This window comes from Archocentrus centrarchus, chromosome 12 (assembly GCF_007364275.1).
Source record: "Archocentrus centrarchus isolate MPI-CPG fArcCen1 chromosome 12, fArcCen1, whole genome shotgun sequence".
NCBI lineage: Eukaryota > Metazoa > Chordata > Actinopteri > Cichliformes > Cichlidae > Archocentrus > Archocentrus centrarchus.
In genome coordinates, this window is record NC_044357.1 from 22958283 (window position 1) to 22985566 (window position 27284).

At 41.8% G+C, this 27284-nt stretch overlaps 1 protein-coding gene across 2 annotated transcripts in view; it reads left to right on the forward strand.

Annotated features, from left to right (window-relative positions):
• The window catches only part of vldlr (very low density lipoprotein receptor), a 60768-nt gene that overhangs the window by 16078 nt on the left and 17406 nt on the right, over positions 1-27284 (forward strand). For both annotated transcript variants that reach the window (XM_030742587.1, XM_030742586.1), the window contains exons 3-13: positions 3295-3417; positions 10712-10834; positions 12364-12572; positions 16138-16300; positions 17733-17855; positions 19079-19201; positions 21058-21177; positions 22028-22153; positions 24955-25126; positions 25503-25727; positions 25815-25933. In XM_030742587.1, the coding sequence (XP_030598447.1) occupies positions 3295-3417; positions 10712-10834; positions 12364-12572; positions 16138-16300; positions 17733-17855; positions 19079-19201; positions 21058-21177; positions 22028-22153; positions 24955-25126; positions 25503-25727; positions 25815-25933 (1626 nt within the window). The remainder of the gene's footprint in view (positions 1-3294; positions 3418-10711; positions 10835-12363; positions 12573-16137; positions 16301-17732; positions 17856-19078; positions 19202-21057; positions 21178-22027; positions 22154-24954; positions 25127-25502; positions 25728-25814; positions 25934-27284) is intronic.

Below are 27284 nucleotides of genomic sequence, written 5' to 3' on the forward strand. Positions count from 1 at the left end.
GGCCGAAACTCTGGTTGCAAAAAGATTTAAATTAAACCTCGACTACACGTAGATTTCCTCAAGTACTGTCCGTGCAGATGTCTGCATGCCTGCCTGTTTTTGTGATGGCATGGACTTAGCCGGAGAGCTGAATTATAATGGACCGACTGCATATGTGCCCCAAGCATCAGACTTCAAAGAAGTATACAGAAATGAGTACACGGCCACGGTGTCTCAATCTGTCAGTGTCCGCAACAGAGTAACCAAGACTTTAGAAGTCTGTGAAAACGGCCCCCTGGCTCCCTTGTTCTTTGATCTCCAACACTTTCCTGAATGTATCGACTCGGTCCTGGATTCGTACTGAATTGACTTTTTAAATTATAGTCGTTCATCAGTCACTGATAGATGAAGCTTTTTAGTAGCTTTATCCTTGCTAGATTATGTCTGATGGTATGGCTATTACATTTTTGTGTCCCTTTTGCACTCATGGTCCACTGACCTGAATGCATCAAAGCTTGTCTACTTAAAATTACAAACTGATGCTTGAAAGCTTCCACATTTCCACACACTTTTCTGTCTGATGCACATACAGGTACAGGCCTTCTGTCACTGCTCTTCATATTCCTCACTCCGTTTTAAAATGGAACTGAGTAGGTGGCTTATGCTCCTCCTTTCTTAACATTCCAAAACATGGATTATAATCACATGACATTCAGAACCTGCCATGTTGGCTCAGCCCCATCAGGAGCTTTGCTAGGTTCCCTTGGGACATTATGACCTGGTGATGTCAAGGTGGCACATGGAGCAGGCAGAGCTATATATAGATACAGCTGTGTGTGTGTGTGTGTGTGTGTGTGTGTCCCCTGTACTTTATCTATCTGGGTCATATGATGCAGGGATGGGGAAAAAAGAGCATGGGACAATGTAAGGGAGGTGGAGAGGGAATAGGGCTGTGCGGTTAATTGAAATTATGGCTTCCAACAATTACAAAACTAAGATAATTGAGATGAAACTATTCTGTTCCTTTTCAAATGGATTCACTTTACAGAATTGCACTTTAACCCCCCCCCCCCCCCCCCCCCCCCCCCCCCCCCCCCCCCCCCCCCCCCACCTAAATGCCTGAACTCAGTTCCCAGCATTGTTTGGCAGGGTTGGTACCTCTGTGGATGTTACTGATAACTAATTTACCGCTTGAGTAGCTTTTTTAAAAGGGATGAAAAACACAACTTGCCCAGACTGAAAGTAAGAACACTCCATGACCCCAAGTAACAATGTCTTGTTAGCTGGCTTGAATGTTGCTAATGTTGGCAGCATTGCTCTTAGTTTCTGCTCACCGCTGTCACCCTCACAAACAGCAGCATGTCCCAAAGACACGACTGCTGAGGTGAGACGCATTTCAGTGAGAAGACTGATGCAACAGTTGGAAGAGATGAGACGTTCTAAAAAAAATCTGATTTTCCTGTTTCGATTTCAGAGTACATGATTCTGGTCTTGTACTGATGTAACAGGTTTTGTGGAAATGCACATTATACTCAGCATCTAGTCGGTGTCAGTCACAACAGGAGCAGATCACTGACTTTGCTGACAGTAATAGTAACATGAAAACACTAAATTAGTTTCATTCTTTGCCCCCTCTCTCTCTCAGCTGCTGACGTATTGTTGTCTTTGAGTCTCAGCCTGTTATTCTCTTTGGGAGATCAGAGCTGTTTTACTTTCAGCCCAGACTGAAGTGAGGCTCACAGATGCGTGAAAGATGAGAATCCAGATTTAATTAATAAAAGAAGAGTTTGGTAATGAGCCCCACTGTGGCCAGCTGCTGTCATGAGCCTCAAATTGGAGTTGGTTGGTTCTTAAGTGTGCATTTGTATTCTGGTCATAGATTGAGAAGAGGGCTGGAGGGTTTTCTTGAGGCTCCAGGGTAGATGTTGGTGGTGTCTTGGAAACCTTCCTTTTGTCTTTTCCTGACAGACCCTGAGAAATTACCCCCCCCCCCCCCCCAACCACCCCCAAATATCCCATCTCTGGCTGTTTCTTTGACTTGCACTTGTATACTGTAAAAATTAATTACAACTAAGTTTTCTGTTGCAGACACTTTGCAGGTGAGATTGTTTTAAAAAAAAAAAAAAAAAAATCTAAGGCAAAACCAGATCAAACACGGTAAAAGTAAACTTTAATGTGATCCTCCCAGTTTGTTCCTAGAATTTCACTCTGCTTCAATTTACTCATTGATTCAGGCTCGAAGGAATTTGCACTCATAAATGGACAAAGTTTAAAAACACTGCCTTTAGCTTGATTGGCTCTGTACAACACAGCACTGGACCACTTTGTCCACAGTATTACACTGTAGTATATGTATATTGAAGCTAACTTCTGTCCACGTCATCAATTACTCATTATGGTAGGTTTTATTATTTTCATGAAGCCCACTGTTTGCAGGTGTACACCTAAACCTCAGCGTGATCATGGACTGCCAGCCACTCTGCAGCCCACCTCCACCACAGCTCTTGATTTTCATGTCACACGCGTCCTAATGACATCGCTTGTCTATGAACTATGAAAGTAAATGTACATCCACGCCAAATGGGTGCTCGGCTGAAAATATGCACACAATGGAAAAACATGGCAAGCACACTGTGGTGTCAGTTTTACCCATTTATTGCATGAAAATCCTAAATCACTTGCAATAAGTGGTTTTACTGTAGTTTCCACTTGGACTGCAAGGATTCAGATTTAAACATGTCTGTCCATTGTCAGCAGGAAGGATCACAAATATATCCAGTATAAGATGACATCACTTTATACGCTGTCTGAAGAGCGGCTGTGCTTGAAATGTCAGTCTTTGTGGTGCAATAAACCTGTAAAGCTAGAGCAGTGTGAGAGCTGTTCATCTTTTTTCCTTTTTCATGACTGTTACTGATACAAGCTCTGTTTGGTGTTGGAGGTCGGGGAGGTCCCAGAACAGAAGTACAGCCAAATATAAATTACTTTTGTACATCGCAGCAGTCCTGACTGAAATATCTTTTTGTTTTAGCTTCCTCGGATGGAAAATAAGTGAGGCACTCAAACCTCCAGAGGACTATATTGAATGCGTTCTCAATGCAAATGTAGCATTTGAGTCTCACTTAATCAGAACAGGTTGTAAACTTGTGACCTCTTCGTATGAGTGAAAAAATGGAATTCATAATAATGAACTGTTATGGCTTTGGTCTTACCTTCCATATTATGTTTTTCTCTTTCTAATGTGAGGTGTTTCATTAAAACTCATGATTCCCCCCCCCCCCCCCCCCCCCCCTTTTTTTTTTTCTCTTGTTCTAGTTAAAAAGACTTGCGCAGAGTTGGACTTCGTGTGTCGCAATGGCCAGTGTGTCCCGAAGCGGTGGCACTGCGATGGGGAGCCGGACTGTGAAGATGGGTCTGATGAGAGCTTAGAAATCTGCCGTAAGTAGACGGGTCATCGATGACCACAGTGCTGCACAGGCTCACTTCAGTTTTGTTTCACTGCTTCGTTTTTGGAGGAATCGGATGACCAGTTATATACTCGTTTTAGTGACACCTGTAACCTATTAAGAAACGACTGTAGATGGCACAGTGCAGTGGCTATAAAATGACACCACCAGTTTTAAGATGGGGCAGCTTGTTAAATCTCATTTTCAGTGTGCAGTTCTGTTTGCAACCCTGTGTGAAGTCTTGCAGGTAAATTGAGGCTCAACAGAAACAGGAAGGTGATAGCTCTTTTTAGTTTTTCTGGTAGCTAATGGTGAGGTTATTATAGGACCAAGGGGCCAAAGAATTGGTCTTGGGGGTCCAAATAATCAGAGTAGGTGCCTCACAGTGAGTGCTTGGTTCTCTGGGAGCACCCACAACTGAAGGCTTTTTAGTGCTGAGTAAATGGTTTGCATGCTGCATGATTGATTTTTATTATTCCTGCTGTATGTGCCACTGGAGAGAACACTGATGTACACAGGTCAGTTACTCCTGCTTGTTTATAAGTTACTTGGAAGAAAAATGGGCTTGTTCATGGGTTTGCGCAGCAGCAATCGCATGAAGATTAACAACAAGGAACAATATCATAAACATTAAACTGTGAAACCTGAGCTCGTATTGACGTCTCTCCCAGGAAGTCGGACAGTGAGCAGCCTTAATTACTGTGAAAGTGCAGGTTGAGACCAAAAAAGCAGCGAGGATAAACTGACCTAAAAATTATATCCAGCCTTCTTTGGCTCACATCCTGTTGGCTGGTTTGAGTGAGTCACAAGCATGTAGGCCAACACAGGCAGGTCGGCCTTCCTCCTATGGGATGGTGGCACACGAGCAGTCTTCATACAGACGTCATCACACTTAACAAGCAAGCAAAACGTTATTTATAACGTTTTTTTATATCGCATTTTAGTCCAGGTTGAAGCAGGTGCTATACAGATCATACAAAACTAAATGCACAAACACAAGCAACTAACAAAATATCCAATCAATCAGATAAGGGGTCATTTATTTACGCAGTAACAGCTCCGAGGGTTGGAGTCACCAAACCGGACCTCTGCTGAGTTTGTGCTGTTGGTGCCTCTTTTTAATGGCTTTGTGACAAATCTCTTGCTGAGGTTGGTGAAGTTGGTGCTTCAGGTTTAAGAAATTAAAACATTTTATTCTCTCATACCTGCCAATTAGTGCCGAGTGTGTCTGTGCCTTTACTTGTAGAGTTCATGGATGTGGCTTACTAAGCGTCAATGACAGCTGATAACCTGACACGCCTCCCTCTTGTCCAAATACGGTCACTTCTTGCCCCCAAAAACAAACATGGTGGAAGTCAGACGGCTAAATCTGATGCTTAAGAAAGCCAAGTCTAAACCCAGTAGATGACGTCAGGGTTGTTGTATGTGACTACCTCTGCTTTCTAATGTCTGCTTCAGATATTTGAATAAATTGAACTTGATTAGTTTAAAAGCATTAAATAAAAATCCTTGGGCTACATTTAATAATTGGTATAATTTAATTTGCATGTGGAAATTCATTCAAAATAGTAGTGCAGCAGGATAACCCTGATTCAAAGCTGTCTACAGATTTTATACCCGTTCTGTTTGTGTGCACAGACCAAACTTGTATTTACAAGCATAATTGCCTATACTCCTCCTAGAGCACATTTATAGACTGCAAATACTTCAACTGCCGCTGAGACACATTCTTAAACTTTCCATGAGGTCTCAAACTGTTTATTTGGCTGATTTAATGTTTAGTTGGCTTAGCAACCAGTTGCAGAGTTTTCACAAACATTTATTTTGGACCATCAAAGTGCATGGTAAAGACTGCCTGCTGTTCCTGACAGACTATCATGCTGCTGCAGAAATTCAGCGAGGTAAAAGCAGTGAGGGAGGAGTCCTCTACAAGCAGTACTGTCAAATAAGTTGTTTAAATGGGAAAGCTGCTGTGCTTTAAATGGTGCAGCTGTGATGTGAGGTCTCATCAAGGTGCTCATCAAAGACACAACTCGTGTTTTGTTCTTTTCTTTTTTTTCTTTGTTTTTAATTTGATATTTCGCTTAACCCTCTTAATTGGAGGGGATGGCAATGTCAAAGTAACTTAAAGGGCCAAATTGTATGTTTTTGACATCAATTCGTGGACCAGAAGTAGGAGGTGGGGCTGGAGCGGCCCGTGGACCGAGTTTGGGCACCCCTGCTCTACAGACACAAATCTGGCCAGAACATTATCTGGTTACTAGTTGTGTGAATGAAGTCATTCCACAGATGTTCTCATGTGCTACTTACTTTAAATGCTAGTATGCAACATTAATCTAGTTGCTCTATACTTTATACTCCCTTTATAAACAAACTACTAAAATGAATAAAGATGCATGATGTGGTGCTGGAATCCAACACGACTTTCAACATGAGGAGAAAACGTGGGTGGAAAATTCAAGCGAGTGCAATGATTAATGCGACCAAATCTGGAGCCAGAACATGAGGTGGTCACACTTCCTGTCAGTGTTTGTGGAGAGAGGTTTGCTGGGCAGTGGAGTGTTTCAGGTGTCTGTGACAGGGTTGCACTCTACCTCAGAGTTTTCACAATCAGCAGTCGTGTTTTCTTTCTTTCTCTCTCCCATTGTAGTGTTTCAACACAGCGGGTTCAGAGCACGAACCTGAAAACGATACCAAAATAAACCTCTACCTCTGGCAGAAAAGAGAACACTGCCTCTTAGAGTCAGGGCAAATCCCTCCTGCACGCTTGCATGGAGCGGTTTGGTGCTTTCTGCCAAAACAACAGCGGTGCCCGCCGGGGAGCCGTTTAAGCAGCACAGTCGCTCAAAGCCGTTGGCTGTTCGGTTGGAGCCTTGGCAACACCTAATTCCTGCAGAGTTAAAACAATGAAGTGGATGAGGTGCAAACAGACTGTGTAAAATGGAGAGGAAGATTCAATTGTAGTTCTATTGCATTAATTGCATCATTGACTGGATCCTTAATTCGTCCCATTCTGCATCAGCTTAAACCTTGTGAAGTAACTTCTTTGTGTAATGCAACCGTTGTTAAACAAGACTTGGCTGACCACCTGCTGTTATCCATTCAGAGTAACCGCGAATCAGTGTATGGCTTCTCATGGGACAAATGAGAACTAGAACATCTCGGAATACTAAACAGCCAGGTTGAGTGAGATGAATTGATTCAATAGAACTCACTGTATATTGTATGTTAAAGAAACATATTTTACTGCCTGTACTCCACGCTTTGTGGTAAAGTGTAAAGCAGATCTCGTACAACTTGACCACGTTGATTTTTGGTTTGAACTAATTCAGTCTAGCTTTGTTTCCTTACACACAAAATTTCCAGTCTCTTCGTCACAGGGAGGATTATACTGTAACAGTGGTACTGAATCAGGCTATCAGTAAATGCTCACAGCTAGCATTTTGGCTCAGAAATGAGGAAAAAACCGGATCGATGCATCTCGTTATAACGGAACATGTTGGAGTCTGATTTGGCTATGCAGATAAAGTCTGACTGGGAATTTGTTCAGAACTGGTGTCCATTAATAATTTGAACTTTTTTCTTTTTTTATTAAATGTTTTTGAAAAGGATCTTGTGTATTTATGAGCTGTAGCTGAGTTGTTGATTAGAGAAGCTGAATTGGTGCAAATCTTTATTGTAGTCACACATTCAAGAAGAATAACCCCTGGAAGAACAGCAGTGTTGGCAGGTATGAATCTGGCCCCCATTGTAGTCTAAGATCAGAAATCTTTCTTTACATTTACCTGCACCCCCACCCACCAAGGTTTATTGTACCAGTTAGTCTTTTTTTTAAGTTACCAGCAGATTTAACTAGAACTTCTAAGTCCTGCTGTGCTGTTAAGTTTCTCTAAAATCAGCCCGTGCTTTATGCTGTCTGCATGTTTCAGTTTTCACTTGGAAAAGTGTCGGTCAGCTGAAGGTCTTGAACAGCATTCGTGTGTGTGTGTGTGTGTGGGGGGGGGGGGGGGGGTTCCAGTCATAGCTACAGTGGTGTACGTGCCAGTCAACACTGCCACTGTAGCTGTTATGTCTGTGCTGTTTGACCAGCTGTTGCACATGACTTTACAGCAGGGAACACAGTGACGTCTGTGTGGCTACATGCTTATATCTCCTTCACATTTGTGTGAAGGACTTTTATGCTGCAATTGTTTTTGTTGTCTTGAAGTCGCGTCCGGCTTCTGTTCAGTCATTGTTACTAACGCAGCCCAGACGTCTTGGTAAATGGTCAACTTACAGAACGAGTTTAGTTTCACGACCTGGGAGTTTCCAGGATTCTTTGTTTACATAGGTGAACGCCTTTGTCTGAACGGTCAGTTTTTAGAGCACTAAGGAAACTAATCAAATAACTTTGTGTAAATTTCAGGTTTGGAAAGATTTCAATATCTTTGAAAGCTGTCAAAAGCAATAAGATTAATCATTTGAAGCCTGCATGAAGTACATGTTTAGTGTTCTCGAGCTGCTGTTGGTGTCAGCACTGGGGGGTATAATGGATGTACCAGTCTTAATATAGTACTTTGAAATTAAATTATTGGCCACTAGGAGCATTTAAGTGTATTGAGTGGAACTACATTGACTGTATACTCTTCACATTTGCGTTCTAATCACACAACTCGTACAATAATAATTCACAAGTCTTAATGGGCACCATCAATTTGTGAAACTGTTTTTTTAAACACTGAATATGGCAGTTTAAAAAAACAGGAAAAAGGAGCAAATCCAATCAAAATGCTCATCATTGCATTCTGGTTAATGCTACCTAGCCAGGCCAGCTAATGACAGGTAGTATTAAGTATCAAGGCTGAGAAGGCCTCTGAGCTACCTGAAAATATTCCTCAGATCTTGGTCCATATTGACACAATGGCAATCATGTCTGTTGGAATTGGAATAGGGGTATAAAAGGATGGACATGGTTGGCAACAGTACTCAGTACCAAATGACTATCATTTAACCACCACGGTCTAAGCCCCCCACCCCCAAAACAGCATTAACCACCAGCAGCCTGAACCTTTAATACCAGGCGGGATGGATCCATGCTGTCTGATCCTCCCATGCTGCAGCAGAAACTGAGATTGATCAGACCAGGCAACATGTCTTCAGTCCTCTATTTTGGTGAACCCGTGTGAATTGTAGCCCCAGTTTCTCTTGCTGCTGCAGTTTGATCTGAGTTCAGTGATAATCCTCTGCATACCTTTACTGTAACAAGTGGCTTTTGCCTTCGTATCATCTCAAAGCAGTCTTCATTTCATTTTGATGACTTCAGCAGGTCATCTGGACCATGTCTATATGCCTAAATTCATTGAGTTGCTGCCATATGATATACTTGTGTTTTAATGAGAATTTGAACAAGTGTTTCTAATGAAGTCGCCACTCAGAGTGAATTAGTTTTTTACTGCATCTGTGCAGAAACTCTCATATAATGACTTGAATATTTGGAAAAGTTTTTCACTGGAATCTCAACTGATTAATGGCTGAACTGGAACTTTTAACTCTGAATTCTTATTATTGCAAAATCAACTACTCGTGGATGGGTAAGTGTTGTGCACAGAAACTGTGCGTGCATGCACGTGCTGCCGTACTCCAGTATGCAGCTGAGACGCCAAACAGTATATCACCAGTCTGGCTTATCACCAAAAGTACAATTCTCATAGTCAATAATTCACACATCTGTGGGAGTCACTCTTCAATTCACCTTCATCTGCTGCTCCACTGAGCAGCTCTTATCACAGCACAGCCAGTTTTTATGTGCATGCTGCTTATCTCCTGCTAGTGTGAGATGAAGAGATAAGAAGCAAACATGCTCTTGAAGCTGAAATTTTGTGGAAGAAAGTACTGTTGAATGAATATATGTATGCTGGGTGGAAAAAGGTGCTTCCTAATTCAGCAGGGTTCAGAGACACATTTCTGCACATGGAGTTTAACCTGACTTGTGGACATGAAGGGTATTGGATTGTATCAGGTGCCCACTTTTTTTAAATAACCTACATGATCAAGAAGATTAAAATATATTCGTGGTATAATGGTACAACCAAACTCCAGACAAAGGACAAAGATGATGCACATTTTGACAGACTATCCAGAGGGGAAATATTTACTCTGTAAATATGAAGGGAACCTCGACGCTGTTGTGTAAATAAGATTTTCTGCATCACAGCTGTTGCTGTTCCACCAAAGTGGATTATATAACAGCTTGCAGTCATATGGTTCTTGAGAAATTGTGAAGTGATGACTTTATGTTCACAATCACACCTCAGTGGAACATAAGTTTACCCAAACTCTCCACCATTACACACAAATGTCAGTTTTTGTCATCCATGGTGGTGCAAATGTACCCAAAAGGCCACAAGTACAGTTACTGCAGCCTTTAGATTTATTTCCCCTTCCTTCTGTATTGGTGTGGACATCACATAAACCTGATGTGACATTTCCTAAACCCATGTAATTGAGTTTCATTCTTGTGTTGCATGTTGCACTGGGGGAGACACGTAAACACTGAGGTTTTTGAGGTGGAACAACCCTTTTTCAGAATGGCAACTGTGTGACATATGGTGGTGAAATAAAGCCCAGGGACAGCTGAGTTTCCCAAGCTGGGTTTTGTTTTTTAGTTTTTTCCTTACTAAAGTTTTATTTTTCAGATTCAGTGAAACTACAAGCGGGCAGGGAGAGCCTAGAGGTGGCTTCAGCCTACAAAGGCACTCAGATGATCCTGAGCCACCTGCTAATGGTGTGCTGCCCCTAAAACCATAGATGACTCCACCAAAATGATTCCTTTTAATATCAAAGTATAGAATACATGCTTCACAGGAACAGCACCATGCATCAACAAGAGACGGGGGGGAATTAGTAAATGCCTAAAAGGTCAACTTACCAAACCAAAATACTTTTGAAAAGGTACTTTCTGTACTATCAAATATTTCCTGGGTGATATCAGCTATACAGATCTTTTATCTTCATGTTCTAGAGAAGCCAAAGTACAGGAAAAACCATTTGAAATACTCAGCATCAGTGTGTCTTTTCAGAAAACATTTACATCCAAATGACTGCTTTATTTTTTTATTTTTTTTAAGTGGCTGCAGCTGAAGGCCAAACAGATCTGCTGTTCTCACTTATTAAATTAGTTTCTCTTTTCCCCTTAAACACAAACCAATTATAGTTGCAGAACAACAGAAAATACCTCAAACATTGTCAGGATGTATATTTAAAAAGATGAATGTAACAATTCCAATATGCTGTTTGTGCCCATGCAGACATGAGGACGTGCCGGATGAATGAGTTTAGCTGTGGTGCGGGCTCCACCCAGTGTATCCCCATCTTCTGGAAATGTGACGGCGAGAAGGACTGCGACAGCGGAGAGGACGAGGTCAACTGTGGTAGGTGGACGCTGTCAATCCCTCCACCCCCCTATTTCTTTAATTTAGAAATGAATCGATTAATTCCTAAATCAACTTGAACGTCACTTCAATCGGCCTGAAATGCAGTGGGATTTCAAACATTTCCAGGGCGCCAACAAAAACACCTAGTGACATTGGTCACGGTTGAGCAGTGGCGGTTTAAGTTCTCCATTTTATGTATGTTTGCCATTAATTGAAGGCAAACCTTGTTTGTGATGCTGAGAGCTGCAGAAATGCTGTCCTGGACTTAATGAATTCAGATAGCATCACTATGAAGCCATCTAAAGCCTCCTTTAGAGCCGCAGCTGAGCAGATCTCTTTGCTGCCTCATTAAAAATCGTGAGTGTGCACATAAGTTGCTTTTGGTGTGGCTCAGTGTGTTTCAGAAGTGTTATTAATTGTAACATTTGATTACCAGCTCTTATTGAAGTACTTAAATGGCTTCTAAATGGCTGCATCAGTTAGTTTGCCTCCTCCAGCTGTTGATCCTAAACTCTAACATAAACACACGAACGGTTTTTCCCTGAAGAGCGCACAGCTCTGTGTGGATGGTAAGCCATAATATCTTGACAGTTAATAATTGGCTTCCCATGTTTGTGCTGCGAGTGAATGACTGCCATGTTATCTTCCTGACAGTATAGGTGCATCATTTTGTATAAATGGGTTTAGTAGCAGGTCTGAAGCAGCTGAAAATGCTCAGGTGTTCAGCTACAGTTTGTTCATGTTAAATCTACACCCTGTTTGTCCTTGAACTGTGTGCTGAGATTTACTGCAGCATGGTGTGAAACATGTATTCAGGTGGTGACCTTTTAAAGTGAGCTGCCGCAGTATGATGTAAATCAAAAGCTTACAAATGCGACGTCTCGCACGTTCTTGCAACCTCCAGTTTCTTCCACCCGGGAAAGCATAGCAGGGTTTTTCCCCTGGCTCAGAATGGGACCCCGAGGAGCAGGTGGAGGAGATGGAGACGCTAAACATATAAGCACAGCTGATTTGCATATAGTAAAGGCGATGGGTAACCTTCCTTCACAGGATTTAAGACAACAGCAGTTTGTTTAATGAGCACTGAGGCGTCTCCAAAAGCAACTTTGTATCCAGGCTCCCAACTTTACAGCAGGTTTGGATACTGTTGAGGTGCTAGCTGATGGTGCCTGTGAGGCACTGAGCTGGACTTGTCAACAGTGAACACAGCATTTGAATATATTTTGGTGTGAATGTTTGTGTCCAGTGATTAACAAGCACGTATCAAATTGACTCAACTTGTTCTGCTGTGTGTGAAAACTTGTTGTGAGACAAATGTTTTGCTCCAGCTGAAACATGGAACAGTGCATGTTAATCTTGGACATGTGCTCTGCTGCTGGTGCAGGGAAACCATACAAGTCTTGCGTTGTCACACTTAGTTTTGCTTAATTAAGGTATAATAACACTTAAGGTAATGAATTCCATTCCAAGTTCTCTGTGCTGTTAACCCTTTCACAGCACACACATTTTTCTCTTCACCCCTCCAGGAAACATCACTTGCGCCCCAAACGAGTTCACATGTGCCAGTAGTCGCTGCATCTCCCGGAACTTCGTGTGCAATGGCGAGGATGACTGCGGCGACGGCTCGGATGAGGTGGAGTGCGCGCCGTCGTCCTGCGGTCCCAGCGAGTTCCAGTGTGGAAATTCTTCGTGCATCCCAGCCAGCTGGGTGTGTGACGACGACGTCGACTGCCAGGTAAGAGAAAAATCCAACATGCACTCTGAAAAGCCGACAGGAAGCTGCAAACATGATAGCATTTTTCTTGACCTGGATATGGGCCTTGTGACCCACCCCTATTATTTTAGTCATTTATTAATTGAAAGTCTGAGTAGTTATAGTAGCATGGCAAGAAAGATCTTTTAGTGAATGTTATTTCAAAGTAAAGTGCACTTTTAGGGTACAAATCCTTAGAATGGTCTGATTTGGTAAACCTGACCTGTGATTAGTGTGTAATTACATCCCCTTTGGCACTAATGTTTTGAAATGACCTAAACTTGTAAGGGGTTCATTTTCTATCCCTATTGAATCCAGACTGAGACTTGGCTCTTCTTGTGATTAACTCTATTTTTACAAACACACCAAGCTGCAACCTTCACAGCTGAAAAATTAAGCCAACACAGAAGAAGTGCCAAAAACTATTCCATTTATTATGAACCTCGTTTGAATTTCATGCATTAGTGTGGAAATGACCTCAGAATCACCTTGACTGGTGAGTTATTGCCAATAGCTTTGACCATAGTTGGTCTGACGACATCCATTGTCCCTTTTTTTTTTTTTTTTTTTTTTTTTTTTTTTTTTTTTTTTTTTTAATAAATATAACAGCCAATAGTTGTCCATAAACTATAGTTGTCCGTATGAACGAAACACAGAATTGAATGCTGGCTGTTCCTTGGGTTGCACAAGAGGTGGAGGATGTCAGCTGAAGTCGAGTGCACACAAGCTGGAGGGACGAGGGAGATTGCACACACACTAATGGAGGAGAGATCTGCTGCACATGTTAATTGGCACAAATCTGATTGTGCACTTTGTTCCAGAGGCCATACTAACTTGGATAAAATAAACCAAGAGCTGCTCACTGAATGCCAAACTGAATTTATAGTTGGTGGATAAATACTGCCTTAACCACTGAAGTGGAGTTGCAGGTAAACGCTGGTTTCACTTGTTGGGCTTTACATTCTCACTCGGTCTTCCAGTGATGTTTTTGAACTTTATGCATTTAGAGTAAATTTAAATAAATGAATATTAATCAGTTAGTTAAAATGAAGGGGGAAACTGTATGCAGGTGTACAGCCTTTACAAGTGTTTGTTTCAAAGTCTTTCTGGGTTGGAGTGCTTGACACAGCAAAGACACACAAACTCGCTCCCCCTCGTTTAATAAACGGGCGTAACCGCACTACAATGAACCCGTCTGACATTCATGCACAAACACCAGCTCGGCAAGCTCAGTTTTCGCACACCGCCCAGTAGTTTTTGACCTGCCTCATGCGCACACACGCACAAATATGCACACGAGTTTTCACTCATGACAGAATAAGTTCAACTGAGTCAATGATTTGCTGCGTACCTGTTAATTGGCGGTGTGTTTATCACCGGATGTAAGCGCTCACACCCACAAATATTTAAACTGCTGTGTTCAGTGAGAATGTCGTCATTGTTCCCGCTCCTGCTCCACTTACACCCAGCCTGCCCTGCGTCAGTATTATGGAGCAGGTGACGCACACATTCTCACACTCCATTAATCTGCTCCCATGTGCGTCGGTGACTTTGTGAGATGATGAAAGTGTGAGAAACTCCTTCCTGCTGCTTCTCTTGATCCTGTTCTGATCTGTTTGGCAGATATTAATTCTAATTAATGAGCTAATCATCAGATCTAAGTGCTAAATGCTTCCAGCTATCATCTATGACCTGTATGCCCCCCACCTCCAGATCACATATAAGTCAGTGTGGGAGGGGCTCTGCCCTTCAGTGACTGATGGTGCAAAGCTTGGTAATGTTTCGAGACTTAAGTCCATGAATGGTCTTTAACATGCAGCTTGAAAAAAGTTTGGGGGTCGGTTCAGTCCGTTTGCTTCACAGCTGAACCATAACTGACTGAAAGGAACATCATTGGTGGCCCAAACAGGCCAACAGCTGGCCAATCAGCTTTCCTGACAGGTGGGCCCAGAGTCTGATCAGCCGGCTCCCTCTGCCACATTTACTAGCCTTAAGTTATTCACTTGTAATTTTCTCTAAGTCGAGGAGTTTATCTTCCAAAGACTGATCATTGTCAGTGCACTTAAATTTTCAGAGAAGCAGCAGCATCATCTTCAGCTGTGGATAATCGCAGCACACCCTGACGGTCCCATAATCTTCCTCCTCTGTGCTACAGCCTTTGTAATCTCATCCAAATTAGAGAGCAACTCAGACTTCAGGGTATTAAATGCTGCTTATTGTGCCAGTTTCTCCACCTTTATTCCCTCTTAGGCTACTCACTACTTCTAGTATTTTTTTTTTCTTTGCTCATCCTGTAAATGTTTGCATTATAACATTCAGAAAAATAGTTTGCTTCCAGGTATCTTTTCCAGTTTTTCAGTAGTAACTGTTGCAGCAGAGGAGTACAGAGCAGACTTTGGGAGGCAGTGGCTATAACCAGAAGTCAGACCTGTTGTATTTATACATGCACACTAGCTTTTTAAGTCTGGTTATAGGTAATTCTGCAAAATGGATAAAAATGGTTGCAGATGCTTGGAGTTGGTCTTTGCCTTCAGATTTTACTACCAACCAGGATGCCTCCATGAAACATGAGAATTTCTGTTTGTTTGGATCAGCTGGAGGGACAGCTGCTGTGCAGATTGGTGGTTTCACTATTGGGCAGCTGGTGATGTTGTGGTTAACTGAAAAAGTTGGTGCAGCAGTGATATACTGTAGATCAGCTGTGGATTTTTCTGCTTTTCTCACACCTTTTTAAATTATGTAAATTACTGCAGATGCATTGAAAAAAGCCAAAACCATTACATTTTTTTTTCTTTATAAAATTTATGTGCTTAATTTTGGTCAGCACTCTGCACTTTTGAGGGGGTTTATTCAAAAGCTTCAAATCTTAATGAGAGCTGCAGATTGAAAGAGTGTAAAAACTGACTAAATTATATATGCTAAATCATCAGCTCCAAGGCTCTTTTTAAATAAGATTTAAAATGCCTTAATCTCATAGCATGGTCACACCAGACCAAAAAAAAATCACTCCCTGATGAAGGCTTGTCAATCAAAACCTGTTTTTAATACTCCCTGATGTTTGTTTTTATGGCTATTTCTACCACAGAACACCTCAAATAGCTGTTTGAGACATGAGATTGTATCCAGTCGAGCAATGACCAAGCAAAAAAGGTTCTTTACTCTTTGAATATGTTGACCCTACTCATAGTGTGTGTGTGTGTGTGTGTGTGTGTGTGTGTGTGTGTGTGTGTGAGCGCGCTCCCACTGGTTGTCTTTAACCTGACAGTCACATAAGGTCAAACACCTTGTTACAAAACAAATGTTTTTTTTTTTTTTTTCCATTGTGACTTGTATTCACTTGTACTTTATTGCAGGCTCACTTTCAGGAAATGGCTAGAAGAGATGGAAATTTCAGAAGAATATTTGCCAAAATAAACAGTGAAAAACATTATTTTACAGGATCTTTGTGGGTTAAATATTGTCAGTGTTTGTTTCCCTGTAAAGCACAAACTCCTAATTGTTTTTTCAGGAAATGCCCTAAAAAGGGTAATCTCTGTTTTACCAACAGGACCAGTCAGATGAGTCTCCTTCCCATTGTGGTCGACACCCAACACCCCCGGCGAAGTGCTCCCCCAGTGAGATGCAGTGTCACTCAGGAGAGTGCATTCACAAGAAGTGGAGGTGTGACGGAGACTCAGACTGCAAGGACGGCAGCGATGAAGCCAACTGTCGTACGTACATGCAGCACTAAGTGATTCACAATCCCAAATTTTTAGCTGATACCTTTAGCTGATACCTTCCCTCCCCCTTTATGTTTGGAGACGGGGGATAATTCGTGTTGATCAACACACAATAATGAATTGCCCCTCTCAACAGCCAGTGGGCGGGGCTTCTGTTCTTAAAAACTGAGCACAATATAACAGACCAGGTAAAGCTTTGGCATTACAAATGCTGCCTGAGATTTAAAAGCTATATGAAATTTATTGACATTTTGTGGCATGCATCACATTATGCATGCAAACTCCATTCTTGCAGTCTAGTGTCCACCCATCTGTAGATGATGTGGACGCACAGTCGAAGGGTTATGTCAGCGTACGTGGTTGGGGGCAGGTCGTGTCTTTAACTAGTGGAACCAGCAGTTAACTGCAGTCTCTATGGAGGGAGCTCATTTCTGCTGCTTGTATCTACAATCTGTCACTACCCAGAGTGGCTGTGCTCCCTTACAAATAGGGTGGTCATTTTGGGAGGGGCTCAGCACAGAGCCGCCACATCTAAAGGAGCCAGTTGAGGTAGGTTAGGCATTTGACTAGGATGCCTCCGGGACACCACCTAGGTGAGGTGTTTTAGGCATGTCCTACCAGGAGGAGGCCCTGGCACAGACCCAGGACACACTGGAGATAATCTGTCGCCTGGTTTGGAAATGCCTTGGTATTTCCCAGGATCAATTGGAGGGGGTGGCCGGGAAGGAGCTCTGGGCATGTCTGCTTAGGCCAGGTCGATGGATGGATACTCGGATGTAGCTTCAAACAAATTGGTGTTCAGCAGTTTGTTAGAACAGAAACGATCAGCAGTATTGTTTCCGTAGAGCACTCGGCTTTTTGTGGGGTTTTTTTTAAAAATCATGTGGTCTGTATAGAAAGAATGTTTGACATAAATAAGATTAAACATGAGTTGAGCCAAAATAAAATTCAGTGGTTTAATAAAACAAACCCTCCAGCTATGTGTGCTGCATTTCTCCCATTAATTGCTTGATGATCTCTCTTCAATTGCCTATCAGTCCAGTGCTCTCCACTTTAATCCATGCTGTGATTAGGCTTTGGTAAAAACAAAACAAGATGTCAGTCACAGGCAGTTTTAATTGGGTTGTTTTTTTCTCTTTTTTATCAGAGCTTTCAGGCTGAGTTTTCAATGTAGTGTTAAAGTGGTAGCTTTTGAATACAAACATAATCATCATCTTGGGTTTTATTTTCCCTTTTCACTCAGGAAAAATGTGTGAACCCAAACATACTTGGATATTTTAGTTACTCTGGACAACTGAATGGCTTTTAAATGGTTCACTGAATATTCATAAATTTGATCACTTTTGCTGTTAATCGGTTAAGTGTTTAATCAGTAGCCCGTGTCGGCACACGTGTAACTCATGATTGCGCATGTCCTCGGCAGCTGTTCGCACCTGCGGGCCGGATCAGTTCAAGTGTGATGATGGAAACTGCATCCTGGGCAGCAGGCAGTGTAACGGCATCAGAGACTGCGCAGACGGCTCGGACGAAGTCAACTGCAGAAACAGTAAGTACAGCGCGTTTGTGTGCAGGTTTGCAAGTGTTTTTAAAACAAAGAAAAACCCCTTTTTAATGTCAATCTCAGGTTGTGCTCTTTAACAGAAACAGGCTGTTTTTTTTCACATGAAAGCTGTCAGGTCTGTATTTATGCAGTTTCACTTTAGTGTACAAATCTACAAGATAAATGTAGTCAATAAAAACTAAATGCCCAATTTTGTTTCCCTGAGTTTGTGGTGTTTTTGGTTTTTTTTGTTTTTTTGCTCCATTGTTTGTTGCTTTAGAAACTTGAGTTAATTTTTTTTGCATGTTCTGACAGCTGGAAAAAGGACTAAATATTAAGTAAAGTCAGGTTTTTAAAGGCATCATTTGAGCTTTTATTTTGTCCTGTATATTCATGGTAGATGTTCATAATAAACATGCCCAGTTTTAAATCAAGTCAGTGCAGGTAATCCCTGAGAGACCATGTATCCCTAAAATGGTCATTTCAGGCGCACACCTTTTTGGCTCCGAGCTCAGAAGCCCCACCCTCACCTGCTGTTTTAGCCCTGTGTTTTCAAGGGCCAGCCAATGAGAAGATGTTTGGTTTAAAGGGGGAGGAACTAAAAGGGAGACTGGATAAACTGAGTGGCTACAACAAGGGCCCAGAACAGGATAAATGCACTTCCCAGGCACTTTATTAGGTACACCTTGCTAGTACTGAAGTTGTCTTCAAAGCTGCCTTAATTTTTCATGCTATAGATTCAAGAAGGAGCTGAAAACATTACTCAGAATGTTCCATATAAACGTGATGGCATCACAGTTGCTGCAGATTTGCTCCACTGCATCCCAAAGGTGCTCTTTTGGATTGAGATCTGATGTCATGTTCTAGAAACAGGTTGAGCTAATTGAAGCTTTGTGGCGTGGTGCATTACCCTGCTGGAAGCAGCCAGGAGCAGATGGGTACACTGTGGTCATAAAGGGATAGACGTGATCAGTAACAATATTCAGACTGTGGTGTTTAAACAATGCTCAGTTTGTATTAAGGGGCTCAAACTGTGCTAAGAAAATGTCCCCCACACTTTAAATGACCACGACCGGCCTGGACTGATGATGCAAGCAGAATGGATCCATGTTTTCATTTATTCTATTCTGACCCTACCATCCAAATGTCAAAGCAGTGTTTTTAGTAGTTGAGCTTTCAGTGAGATTTGTTTATAAATGAGTGTAAAGTCTTCCTACGCCTCTCTCCAGTGACCCAGTGTAACGGGCCAGAGAAGTTCAAGTGCCGCAGTGGGGAGTGCATAGAGATGAGCAAAGTGTGCAACAAGGTCCGAGACTGTCCCGACTGGAGCGACGAACCCATCAAGGAATGCAGTAAGTGTTTGTGTGGGTTTTAAATAAATGAAGTCAGACAATCTGAATTTATCCGTGACTGATTTTCAAGGTCTGAGTTCCGTCTGCTCCGTGATCTGATGGGAAATGATCCAGATATTTCACCCACATCAGTGAGCTGCATGCTCAGAACAGCATGAACAGCTCAGCGGGGTCTGGGCAGCAGTGACTTAATGGTCAAAGGCATCAAGGTCCCGAGGCTTTCCCAGCAAGAGTGCCAGATCACATGATAAATGATAAACACATTTGGTTTTTCTTATATTTTCCCTACAATCTGCAGATATAAACAGTGCTGTGATTTAAGCTGTAGTCAACCCAGAGTGTTATATAATGTGCAAATGTCACTACTTGTATAAGTATTCCAGTATTTTCCCAGATGGCAGCTCCAAATGTCAGTGACAAAGTAGTTTGAAGCAGAAATGTCTAAAATTGAGTTTCCAGAAAGCTGATTTTGACTTTGATGCTTTTCTGCAAAGAGAAGATGAAACGTGTTCAGGAGATGATTTGCTTTTCAGCGAGTTCAAATGTCTTTTCCTGTGGGACAGAAAGTATCCCCGAGAGTTTTTATTTCAGGCAGACTGCATGACATTCCTCTGTGCAGCACATGGATTTATGCTGATATGTGGATTTTTTTTTTTTTTTTTTTTTTACGTAAATCAGTCCATGAATCTTTCATGCGTCCTACACTTCAGGTCTAAATAATTCTCTTTCATGGATCAAACAACTCAACCAAAAGTGACTCAGGCTCTCCACAATCAGAATACTAAATGTATGAATTTTACTGCAGTTCAGACAACTGAGAAGATTACCAAATGTTTAAAAGAATTTAATTTATGCAGGTGCTTGACAAATTTTCAGGAGAATGCATCACTCTTGTAGGAATTAATAAGGTTTGTTGCACATAACTTGTGTATATTTGTTGAAGTGCAATCATTCAAAGCACTAGAATAGAAACAAAGCAGTGTTGGGTTTAAAAAGGTTTTTCATTAACTTAAAGCTCAATGAGGCCTCCTGACATCCTAAACAGCCTCTCAGAAATGAAGAACACCTGTAGCTTTATTACATGAAAGGATGTTCCCCTGTGTCTCCATAAACATTACACTTAAATCACACTATATATATTTCATGATGGTAAACATCAGCCATCTCTGTACAGAGTTTCCCCCATTGTGGATGGACTCAAACACTGAACCGCAGTTTGACTCTCTGACTCTGAGCCGGCGCCGTGCTGGAGGATTTTCTTGGGCTTGTCGTGCATATTGGTTTTTTTTTTTTTCCTCAACTTCTCAATCCTTGCTTGTTTTAAGCGCATACAGACATCATCTCAGTGTCCAAATAACAAAGTTTGGATCAGACTTTTTTTGAGTTGGGTGAAAAACATTGAAAGACCTTTAGAAAGATTGGAGAGCTGTTGCTCAAGAGCACTATAAAAAAAATTACAATAAAATCTCCTTGGAGGCAAAACATGAAAAATGAGGTATGGCGCAAGACTTCTGCACAATACTCTAGATATGGCCCTGAACAGTCTCCCATTAAGCATTTGGTGTGGTTTACCATTGGTTATCTTCTGGTTAATATACACAGTATATTGTTTCACATCCATACAGATGACAAACTGTATAGCTTAAAATTTTATTTTAGTCATGTGAACTCTCCACTTTGAGCCCTTTGAGCCTGTGTTATGACAGCCTCCCATGGCTTGAAGAAACCTTAGCTATCTTTGTGATCAAGAATCAGACAAGAATGACCTTATTTTTAACCTTTTAGACTTTAATTAGGCACACACGTGTTGGTGTCATGACTCGCATAGCTGCAAACCCCCATTTCCTGTGTTCCAGATTTTAATGAGTGTCTCCTGAACAACGGCGGCTGCTCGCACATCTGCAAAGACATGGTGATCGGCTACGAGTGTGACTGCACGCCTGGACTCCAGCTTATAGACCACAAGACCTGCGGAGGTTTGTGATCTTTGCATTGGGCTGCACACAGCTGGGAGGGAAGTGCTAGGGAATAAAATTAGGATTTGGTTTTGTCAACACTACAATAATTTGTTATACATAGGAAAATGATATAAAGGCACTGAACTTTTCTACAGTCTGAAGAAGGATTCAAGAGAATAAGGCCTGGTCTGAACATGCATGAGTACAGGCATCCTTCAAATTCCTAATCCCACAGGGTGGGTCAGACACACAGTGGGCCGGTGCTGTTCGTGCTCTTGGTGTGAACTTCTGGCCTCTGAAGGGTTTGGCGTGTAAAGCAATTGGCTGTGATGTAATCCTCTGGGTTATGTTTAGGAGACGCTGATCCGTCAGTGTTATTGAGCCAATCTTGGCCTCAAACGCTGCTTTGGATATTTGGTAAATGTGTGTAATCCCATCTGAACCCTGCTGGTTCCACAGAGGCGTTTAATCTACTCCAGGATGTAAAATCACCACTAAACTCTTGGGGGGGGGGTTGATAAATTTACATTTAATTCTGATGAGAGCAGCTCATCGAGAGTTCTGGCAAAACATCAGCAGCAATTAAAGCTACTTTTAATTTGCATTCTGTGTTTTTGAGGCTCATCAGTTTACAGTCTCGTGCAGCTGGAATCCTGGGAATGTTTTATTTATTTATTTATTTATTTTTTTTTTTTTTAAAGCAAGACAAAATTTCATCTATAAACTATCTGTACAGCTGCTGCACTCTGTAGAAAGATCTGATTATTTAAATTGAGGCATTTAGCAGACTTGATTGATTAAACATGTCACACAGCAGCTGTTCTTTCTTCACTCACTCACGACTCTCCTCTCTGCTCTGTTTCTGCAGATGTTGATGAGTGTGTGAACCCTGGCATTTGCAGTCAGATCTGCATCAACCTGAAGGGAGGATACAAGTGTGAATGCCACAACGGCTACCAGATGGATCCGACCACCGGCGTCTGCAAGGCTGTTGGTGAGTCAGCAGCTGGGACGTGTTGATCATGCTTTGGTCTGTTGATTCTGTTGCTTTGCATGTTTCCTTTCCTCAATATTTTTGCCTGTTTCTACCAGTGTGACTAGACAGGATATTAGAAGGAACCCTGACTATTAGGACATGTTTAGTTAACAACACCCTATCACTCTGGCTACCGTCGTTGACTACCCAAAAATGTCTGGTAGTGAGTTGGTCCTAATCTCTGGACTGTACAGCATGAGTGCATATTCTTGTCAACTTGAATGTGAGTGTGTATGTAAGAGGAGGAAAACATACCAAACATGTACATCAAGAAGAAAATCACATTGCAGCCAATGCTCCTGCATCACCTGGAAGGGTGAGGGTTGTTAAGGGCTCTGAGGTAAACTTGTGGTAAAGCATCGTCCACTAACAGTAATTCAAGAGATTAGCACCTACTGCCTTAATACAGTTCTAATGTACTGTGTTTAAAGTCACTTACATGCTCACATGTGCATAAATGAGCATCTGTCTGTCCAATACAGACCTAAAAACCTGGATTGGTGCGTCCGTATCTAAAAGTACAGTTTATTACACCAGACTGCTGCATCCGGTGTGTTGGTCTGAGCTGCAGTGGTTTTAGTCGGAGAACATTTGCTGACTGAACTGGCAGCTTCCTGTCTGATCAGAATCGTGATCTTCGGTTTGCTGCCAAGGAGAGTCTATCTGAAGGCTTTAGACCCCTTGAGGGGCAGATTTTCTTTTGGGATTAGAAATTACAACCACTGTACTGTGGCTTTTGCTCTGGAGTGCAGCAACTTTACATCATTGACCCACAATGGTCCACACAAAGTAACAGTGGCCTTTGTAGGGCAAAATTGTATTGAGTATTTAAGATTTTTAAAACAAAATATTGTTTTTAGTAGTGTACGTCAGTAATGGAGGACATTTCTAGAGTGATAAGGTTCACAGGTTGGAATGGTCTGTTTGTGGGCGCCTGGGTGGCTTAGTGGTGAAGCCGGCGACCACATACGTATGCCGCGGTGCGGGCGGGTTCGCGTCTCGGCCCATCGCTAATTTGCCCGCGTATCTTCCCCCCCATTTCCTGTCTCTCTCCACTGTCAGAAAAAGTCGCTGTGGCCAAAAATGCCAAAAAAAAAAAAAAGAAATGGCCTGTTTGTGGAAAGGTTTTCAAACACAATGGATGGCAGCATTTTATCACAGGGCTGTTTGACTGCATTAGTATTAAATGGGTGAAGCTAATTAAGTGGAAGCGGAGTGTTTTTCATAGCTGGAAATCTGTATTAAAAATTCTTGCAGAATGACAGTTATGTAGAATAATGGAAAAAAAAATGATGGGTTCTCACTAGGGCCTGTATGGAAGTACTATATTGCCAAAAGTATTGGCACTTGGCACAATGCAGGCTGAGTACCATTCCCCTGGCAACTGCCAAACCCTGACTCGTCCACCAGATTGCCATAGCGTGATTCATCCCTCCAGAGAACACGTCTCCACTGCTCTAGATTCCAGTGGCGGCGTGCTTTACATCACTGCATGTGATGCTTCGCACATGGTGATGTAAGGCTCAGATGCAGCTGCTCAGCCATGGAAACCCATTCCATTAAGCTCTCTGACACTGTTCTTGACCTAATCTGAAGGCCTCGTGAAGTTTGGAGGATTGTAGCAACTTATGTTTATGATCCCACTAATATTTGACTGTGGAATATTTGGTAATGACACAATTTCACGACTGGACTTGTTGGACAGGCAGCATCCTATCATGGCACCACACTGGAATTTACTGAGCTCCTGAACATGACCCATTCTTTCAAATATTTGTCAACGCAGTCTGCATGCCCAGGTGCTTGATTTGTATCCTCTGCACAATATAAAGCAGGAGGATATTGTCGTCATACAATCCATCGCACAGCTGTCTCCAAAACCACAAGGAGCTGAGCCATCAAATTTGGCTAAATTGATAAAGTGGTGATTCCCCATATCCAGCAACTGACCGGTCACTGAACAGCTTGCTGTAGCTGATAGTGAGAAACTGGAGAATCCTGAACTTTCTAGGCAAAGAGCCAGTCTGTTTGTAGCAACATCAGTTTTAGGCTGCAGCCTTATTAGTGGTGCCTACTTGTGATTGGCTGAGCACTGCTTATTGTGTTGGTCAGGGATGAGTCATCATTGAACAATATTAAAGCCATACCTACTGCTCAGCAATATTGTTCAAATGTAAACATGGTTGCATTTGTTTTGGTCATGTTAAGAGAGGAAAGTACCATTCACAAGTGAGAGAGGGATCCTGGAACTTTGTTCTAGGGTGTGGTTACCAAAAAATGTTAGATAATCACAGAATATCGATCTCTCACAGCATGCTTCAAATAGTTTTGAGTATCGTTAATTTTGAATAAATTTTTGCTGGAATATGTTATGTCTTTGCTAACCCAGGGGTGACTAAAATGTGCACAAATCTGAAGTGTTTGGCAGCACAGCCTCTGAAGTTGTCAGCCTGGCTAGAGGTGGTTGTGTCATCCTTATCACGTGGTGGTTGTGTCGTCAAAAAGGCTTAATTGTGCGCTTGTTGACGATATGTCTCCCCTTCAGCCTGATGTCTTTTGCAAAATTTTACTGACACTATTTTAACTGAGTTAAAAAAAAAAAAAAAAAACTGAAAACAAGCACCATCTTACATTAAGCACACAACAACCCTAGTTATTAATAGTTTCAGTTATGCATAACCAGTTTGTCCTAAATGATTCTGTATCCTTATGAGTGGAAGGCATATAACACTTTGGAACACCTTTTGTCCTGTCTTCAGGTAAAGAGCCCTGCCTGATCTTCACTAACCGCCGTGATATCCGCCGTCTGGGTCTGGAGAGGAAGGAGTACACTCAGATTGTGGAGCAGCAGAGAAACACGGTGGCTCTGGATGCAGACTTTGACCAGCAGACCATTTTCTGGGCTGACCTGGGCCAGAAGGCGATATACAGGTAGATTACATGGAACGAATCGGTGATTAGAGGGCACACAGGTGGGCGTTACAGTAATGTATGACTGTGGGAGGCACTGACAATGGAGCACAATATTCTGGTCACAGGGCAAATGGACATATTTTACTTACAGACTAAATTTTAAACTTTGCTTCACTTTGGTCTAAAGCAGTGTGGGTTTTTTCCCCCTCAGGTGGAAATGTTGCAGTTCAGCTATTTGAGATTTTAATTTAAATGTATAGAATAGAAAAGTACTTTCCCATTTTTGGGGATGAAGTATTTCCTTTTCTCTCCTTCCTTTCTCTCCTCATTCTTCTTCCTCTTCTTCCTCCATGTTTGTGTGCAATGCTGAACTTGGGTGTTTTTGTCCTTTCAGCACTGTGTTGGACAAGCGCGCGGATGCTGCCACCCACAAGAAGGTGATCGACAATGTGCAGACCCCAGTGGGAATCGCTGTGGACTGGATCTACAAGAACCTGTACTGGTCTGATCTTGGAACCAAAACTATCTCAGTGGCCAGTTTCAATGGAACCAAGCAGAAGGTTTTGCTAAACAGGGGCCTCAAAGAACCGGCCTCTATTGCTGTTGATCCACTGTCTGGGTGAGGGAACAGCTCGTTCTGATGGAAATCCTTTTAATCTCCCACTGACAGTGCACATTTATTTATGATTGTGTGTTGGTCCTGCAGGTTTCTGTACTGGTCTGACTGGGGCGAGCCAGCAAAGATTGAGAAATCTGGCATGAACGGAGTGGACAGACAGGTTCTGGTGGCGACAGATATCCAGTGGCCTAATGGAATCACACTGGGTAGGAACAAACGCTGACAAACCGATGACTCATTGCATGCTTTTCTTTAAATCTGTGTCTCCAGGTCCTCTTCAAAAGTCTTAACATTCAGTTTAGATCAACCTTTAAATTTTAGTGTTTTCACTGCAAGAATTTCCAGCACAAGGGCCTAAAACTGCTCATAATTGAAATGCTTTCACTATGAATCACTTTGATTAGTTCACTCTTTAAAGAAACGAGTTGAAGAGCTTAATTGTTTGTGTTTGAAGAGGATGCTGCTCACACCTCGCTTGCTGCTGTGTCTGTGTGTGTGAGGCTATCGTGTGATCTCAGTCTTTGATGTTTGCCCTCTGGAACAGTGGGTGGGACATCACAACATGCAGTTTTAATGAACCCTGGCTTGACTTTAGCTCACAAATACAAATCATGGTTGAAACAAGGCCAGACTCCTTGAGTTGACCTCCTGTGAAGTCTGCGAGACATGCATATTTTTTTTTTTTTTTTTTTTTTAAACCAGGTAACCACACAAGGAGAGCTGGACTGGGAAATTTTTATTCTAAGCTAAAGTCATGATATATTTAAAAAAAACTAAAGGAAATTGGTGAATTCATCAGCTATGAATTAAGTTTTGGGGAAGGATTAAGGGTGATGAAATGAAGTAATACTAGTCTTTAGGGTGTACTTGGGGTACACCCCTACTAAAAACACTGAGTCCATGTCCTGGTTGTGCAGAGTCGATGTGAAAGCATTGATTCATGAATGTAAAATGGAGAAGTGGAGCGATTAGCTGTAGGTTGTTCGCCAGGCTTTGTGTTGAAATACAGTTTAAAAATTGTGACACATGAAAACCAGATTATAAGTTTTTTTTTTTGTTTTTTTTTTTTTTGTTTTTTTTTTTTTGGGGGGGGGGTGTTTTTGTTAAAATTTTCAAACTTATAGGTTAATATGTACAAAACTGCTTTAATTTATTTTTCTATGAATTTATAGCTAGATGTCAAACTTTTTTTGTTTTAGTAAAGTCATTCTTTTATAAAACATTATCGTATAACACACAGCTGTTTATAAGTAAAATCTCAGTATTTGTTTACCACAGCTGTACGGTGCTTGGAAGCTTTTAGAAAAAGCTTGAAGTGCTTCAGGTTTACTTCTGGGCTTCAAACCTCTCAGAAACAGATAAACAGACTGCAGTGCAGCTTTCTTTTAAGAATTTAACCAGTGTACCACTAACACTATGAAAGAGCCATTGATTTGTTCTGTTTAATGAATTGTTGTATTGATTTTTCTTTTTAAAATCCCTCTTTTGTCTCATCCCACTTATTTTTCTCTGCTCTTTTCCATTCTCCTCCCATTATTCTCCTGTTCTTTTATCTTT